Source organism: Propithecus coquereli, unplaced genomic scaffold, assembly GCF_000956105.1.
Source record: "Propithecus coquereli isolate 6110/MARCELLA unplaced genomic scaffold, Pcoq_1.0 Scaffold227, whole genome shotgun sequence".
Classification (NCBI taxonomy): Eukaryota; Metazoa; Chordata; class Mammalia; order Primates; family Indriidae; genus Propithecus; species Propithecus coquereli.
In genome coordinates this window covers 3,702,850-3,708,980 of record NW_012147808.1, presented here as the reverse complement: position 1 = coordinate 3,708,980, position 6,131 = coordinate 3,702,850, and the positions used below count along the sequence as shown (strand labels likewise).

The 6,131-nt window shown below is 37.4% G+C and overlaps 1 protein-coding gene across 1 annotated transcript; it reads left to right on the top strand.

The window, feature by feature from the left end:
• Window positions 1–1,602: 1,602 nt before the first annotated feature.
• Window positions 1,603–2,643, top strand: LOC105811065 (olfactory receptor 4C15-like). Its single transcript, XM_012645143.1, has one exon. The coding sequence runs from the start codon at window positions 1,603–1,605 to the stop codon at window positions 2,641–2,643; it is 1,041 nt and encodes a 346-aa protein (XP_012500597.1).
• Window positions 2,644–6,131: the final 3,488 nt, after the last annotated feature.

Here is a 6,131-nt window from a genome sequence, read left to right as displayed (position 1 = left end):
AATGACCTGGAGACATAATGGAAATGCTTGCTTTAAAGTACACCAAAGGACAGATATTAACATACACAGTTCTGTATTTGTTGGTTCTAATAACATTTTATCGTTTCTGTTAACTCTAAGTAGCATTCATAAAAATCAGCTTATTTGTAAGTCTCACAATAAATCTCATTTTTCTTTTGTTCACCTATTTTTTGACAAACATATGCATGTTCACATATACCAATATTAACACCTGCAGACATACATATGTGCTATTTGACTGATACATTTCAGTTACAGGTATAGATGACCATCCAATCATCCTGTGAAGCTGTGTCTACCTGTGGAAAATGAAGTCAAAGTTTGGATAATTATCTGGATGACTCATTCCAAAGCTTTCTGTGGGTAAGGGGGATGGCTTTGTAAGTGAGATAATAGTAACTACAATTGATAAGGGCACATTATCATAAGAAACATTTTCACATTTCCAAATTTGAAGCTCATTACAATCCTGGGAGATGAGCAGGTAAGTTTTTAATATATACACACCTCTCTGCTTTATGATAACGTCAAATAAATTTGAAACATGCATATCCTTAGTAGTTATACTTGATCAGATCTGACACATTGTGTAAATAATTGGCAAATAATTAATAAAGCCTCAAGACTGTCCTATATGCAACTCATTGTTTCTCTTCCTTGCTTATGTGTATATGTACATGTCAGTGTTTGTAGAAATGTCACCCCTCCTCTGAAATTCTTGCAGAAAAAGGAAAATCCCACTCCTTCCCCTGTTGATCCAGTGGGTGCTGGAGCCAGAGGTTCTGTGTTCAAACACCAGATCGAGCATTTGTTGTTTGCTTGCACTTTACCTCTTTAAGCATGAGCTGCCCACCAATCAAACAGTGACAAAAGGACTATCACAGACCGGGCCAAGGCAGTGGGTTCTGAACCCAGCCTTACTTCACTAAGTCACCACAACAATACTCTGATATAGGCATTATTATTTTTATAAACATCTCATTTTAAAATGACAGATTAAAAACAAACTGAAAGTGCATACTTCTTATGTATTAAGTTTATAGCTAGGCATTTTCCACAGATCATTCACTTTCATGAAAAATGAACTAATTCATTTGAAGGCCCAATACAGACTTTCAAAGAAATATATGAGGAGTAGCCATGATTTTCGAGTGGCTTTTAAACTACATGCTATTTCTTCTTCTATTTGTAGGTGAGGCAGTCTCCAGGTTAGGATGTCATGCTGGTCACCTCTGTTCCCATTCCATGCTAATGGCAGGCATCACTAATAAATTACAGCCCTCCTTTCCTTATAACTTGGAGATGGCTTCAGAATGCTTCTCAATAATTCACTCCAGAAAGCCACCAGTAAATGATCAAAGCTGGCACTTGAGATGAAAACTATTTCTCTTCTCTACCACGTGGATGCTTGCCTTCCTCCCTTTCATACTCAGCCTCTTTTAAAGCAGTGTATCAGTAATTTCTCTACAACCCAATTTTGCCTGACCTTTCACTACTACCTTCAACTATTTCGAGTTTTGTGTTCTCAGTGACTGCAGAAGCACTAATGGTAATTTTTTATATGGATTCTCCAACTTGTTGATGACTATAATACTACAAATTGAACTGAAGCAAATTTTTCTTTATCATAATTGCAGATTCTACATGCTGATCACTGTTGGAGGTGTCACCTCTTCCTTGGAAATCATGCAAAACCAAAGCTTTGTAACTGAATTTGTTCTCCTGGGGCTTTCACAGAATCCAAACGTTCAGAAAATATTATTTGTTGTATTTTTGTTTGTCTATATTGCAATAGTTGGGATAAACATGTTAATTGTAGTAACCATCCTCAGCAGCCCTGCACTACTGGGATCCCCCATGTACTTCTTCTTGGCTTTCCTGTCCTTCCTAGATGCATGCTTCTCCTCCGTCTTCACCCCGAAGATGATCGTGGACTCCCTCTATGAGAGGAAAACCATCTCCTTTGAAGGCTGCATGATGCAGCTTTTTGCTGCACATTTCTTTGGTGGGGTGGAGGTGATTGTCCTCACAGCCATGGCTTATGATCGGTATGTGGCCATTTGCAAGCCTTTGCATTACTCTTCCATCATGAACCGAAAGCTCTGTGGATTTCTGTTGGGGGTAGCCTGGGCAGGGGGCTTCTTGCATTCCATAATACAAATTCTCTTTATTTTCCAGTTGCCCTTTTGTGGTCCTAATGTCATTGATCACTTCTTGTGTGACTTGTATCCATTACTGGAGCTTGCCTGCACCGACACTCACATCTTTGGCCTTTTTGTGGTCGTCAACAGTGGCTTTATCTGTATCATAATCTTCTCCTTTTTGCTTGTCTCCTATGGTGTCATCTTGTTCTCCCTGAGAACTCATAGTTCTGAAGGGCGGAGAAAAGCTCTGTCTACCTGTGGATCTCACATTACTGTTGTGGTTTTGTTCTTTGTCCCGTGCATATTTGTATACGCACGACCTCCATCTGCTTTCTCCTTTGACAAAATGGTGGCAATATTTTACACCATCCTAGCTCCCTTGCTCAATCCTTTGATTTATACTTCCAGGAATAAGGAGGTAAAAAATGTCATGAGGAAAGTATGGAATGGGTTGGTGGCGGTTTCTGATGGAAAATAAAATATTAAATTCTTTTTTATAAAATCAAGGTTAAGAGGAAAAAAGTCAAAATGGTCTTGGACAAAAACTATATGAGATATATCTTATACAGAAAGCGAGAACATAATGTTATAACAAAAAGCATTAATGGGTGGGTCAGAAAATGATGTCTTCACCTTCTGATCACTCATCAACTCTAAGTTGCCAGCCCAATAGCCACATATGTAAACTAAAGAGTGTTGAATTTTATATTTACTTAGAACCTACTAATAAAAAAAGGAATGACAAGAGAAATTACCTTATTGGACTTCTTGCCATTACTTTATGCTTTGAGAAATCTTTTTGGAGGGAGAACAAAAATATCTTAGAAATTAGGGACTGAAATTTGCCCAAAATATGCCAGTTGAAAACAAGTTTATATTTGGGACACTGATATCAGTGACTCCAAGGAAGAAAACAGCCAAGACTCAGACACAGCAGAGTCAAGAGCATTCACAGAATTTCAACTACAGCTGTTTCTGTTTCACATGACTCTATCATTTAATGTGGGTTCATTACCAACTACTAGAGAATTTGAGTTGCTCAGTGAATTTCTTAAGAGATAAAACATGATAGGCCCAGTCCTGCCTATAGATGAGTTTCTCTTAGGTAGGTAAACACCTCATGCCAATCAGGTACGGGAAAAAAAGAGGGAGCAGATTCCACAAAGGAGTTAGCAATGAGTATCTCTTATTCAAGCACAATCTAAGGGAACACTTGAGAGACCAGGTTACTAGCAAACCAGTACCAAAGCTGCAGATGTAGTGAGCTGATTTCCCCCCTACATAGGAATAGAAGCCAGGGGCATCAGAGAGCAAAAGGCAGATTTCAAAAGAGGATTACTTTTCATTGTATTTGGTGATTTAAATTTTCTTGACTTTGTCCACCCAAATGAAAATAATTCTATTTGAATAATTATCAATGAAGAGATCATTTAAATGTACACACATTTCATAATCATTCCTATAGTTAAGGTTCATGAGTCTCAGGTTGCCAAGTGTCTTCTGTAATAAAATTATTTGCAGTAAAACGTTTCAGTTTCTCCTATCACATCAATAATAATAAAATGCATAATAATCAAGTATTACAGGAAAAAGCACTAAGTGACATTTTTCCTTTAATCTTCCATGACAGTCCCAAAGTAGATGAGTGTATGATATGAGTTTTTTTCTCAGAATAGATATGACAGAGTACAGGTAAGATTTCATTGATCTTCATGGGGAAGTCCATGAGGGATTAAGAATAGGATCTAAAACATTATCTGAATAAATGTGTGCACTGCAGCAGACCAAGTGCGCAACAAGGGCTTGGACATTCTGGGGAGCTTTTCCTGCTTCCTTCCCCGGCTTCTCCATCATCTGTCTGTCATCGTGGAATGGGCAGCTTCTTAATGTCTTTTTCCCTTCACATAGAGGTTCTTATTGTTAAGTTTCCTTTATCCCTAAAAACTAGCTAGAGATTGATGATCTGCTATGATTGGCTCAATTAATTTATAAATCTGTGAATTGAAGATTTGACATACTGTAGAATAAAACATTATTCTGGCCAGATTCTTGTGAACAACACAGATTCATGCCTGATCCATGAAACACTCAAATTCAGAAATACTTTTATTCTTTTAACTCCCAACTTCTCATTGTGAACTCTGGTAATAATATATAAGGAGAAAAGAAAGCAAAATATTTAACACATGAAAACACAAACACCAAAAGACATCTGCTCAAACTTTTCCATTCCAACTAGGTTCATGACAGAATTTTGCAAATTCTCCTAACAATATAAATTCCTTTAGCTTTCCATTTTATTTTCTATGTTGATTTTACCTAGGAATGGTGGAATTCATTCTAATAAGTTGACTCGGTAGGATGGGGTCCAGAATCTTAAGATTTTATTTTCAGTTTACAGGGGAAATAACTTGAGGAACACAGAGGCAACATTTTAGATTTTACCCTCTGTGTTACACATATCCTTTATCTTTATATACAATGGACAAAAATTGAGTCACAGAGCTACAGGCAGATGCACAGGGGGCAGAGGAAAGTAAGCAGTACTTCGGTGGTCATGACAGGTATGCCTCTGTTACTGCACAGGAGGGGAGAATAGGTTTTAGTGAACAATTATCAGCCCTGTCACTGGCACCTGACACCAAGAACACCCACAGAAATATTTTTCACTCAAAATAAATTCTATTTCGCAATTATTTATAGACAAACTATTACTGCAAAGTACTATTCTAAGTAGCAATGAAAAAAATCCTATATTCACAGCTAACAACATAGTAGATTATGCTCTTCCAAAACATTTTATAGCAAGTCCAGAAGTTTTGTGAGTTCCCAGAAATTTGAAAATATTGTGTGAATTTTTCTTCTACTAGGGATTGCCAGTTTTAAAAGAGAATGTTTAAGTTTATGTTCTGAATCCCTCCAGCACTATAACTTTCCTGTGTTCATCATAGATCTCATCCCCCCCAAACCCCAACGCATACACATCAAATCCCCTTTCATTAGATCCTCTGGATCTCGGGTCAATAATAAGCAGAATCCTCTACCATTCCAATCTCTTATGTGAACATTTCCTTTCTTTTATTGCTTTCCTCTTTCTCCTCTCCATGTTTCCACTTAAGTGAGGCATTTTCTTCTCCCGTAGTTCTCATGCTGAAGGCCTACAGATGAGACTTCGTTCTGGTTGCTTCTCACTGCTACTTCCAGCTCATACCCCTGCTTCAGTTCGTGATTATTCCTAGTTTCTAATCTCAATCTGACTATACCAGACTCCACTTTTTCTTATAAAAATCATTCACTGCTTCCAGGGTCATTTCCTCTTGTACCTTAAAGGTGCCAGCTCCTGGCTCACTGACACTCAAAGTGATTCTGCCATACTTCTTGGAGATTTTAACATCCACATAGATGATCCTTCCAATATATTGGCTCCTAAATTGACTAACTGGCCAATTTTCTTCTAGGAATCTCGTCCTTTAATCAATCTCAGCTGTTCACTCCCATGGTCATACCATAGACCTTGTCATTAACATCATTTTCAAACCTTCACTAATCTCAATTTCATACTCACTAATATTCAACCACGTATCCATTATTTCCAGCTTAATTCTACCAGTGCTCAACTCTAACAATTCTTTAACTCCATCACAACATACAAATCATTGTTCCTGCCAACTTTTTACATGACCCCGGACACACTCCTGCCTAAGAAACTATGAAAAATAATTCTCTGTCTCAGTTATTCTTCCTCCAGATATGTGCATGTCTTAACCCCTCACTTCCTTCAGTTGATTCTTCAAATATATCTTCTCAGTGATGCATTTTCTGACTGCCTCACAGTGTAGCAAATCCCACTCACTAACATTTTGTGACTTCTATTTCTACATTTCTGTTTAAGTTTTCTACTTAACATTTATCATCACCTAACATGTCATACAGCTTAATACTTTTTTTATTGTTTATACACTAGAA

Excerpts from the sequence above, each read along its gene's own strand:
- LOC105811065 (XM_012645143.1), top strand. The coding sequence starts at position 1,603 with ATGACTATAATACTACAAATTGAACTGAAGCAAATTTTTCTTTATCAT.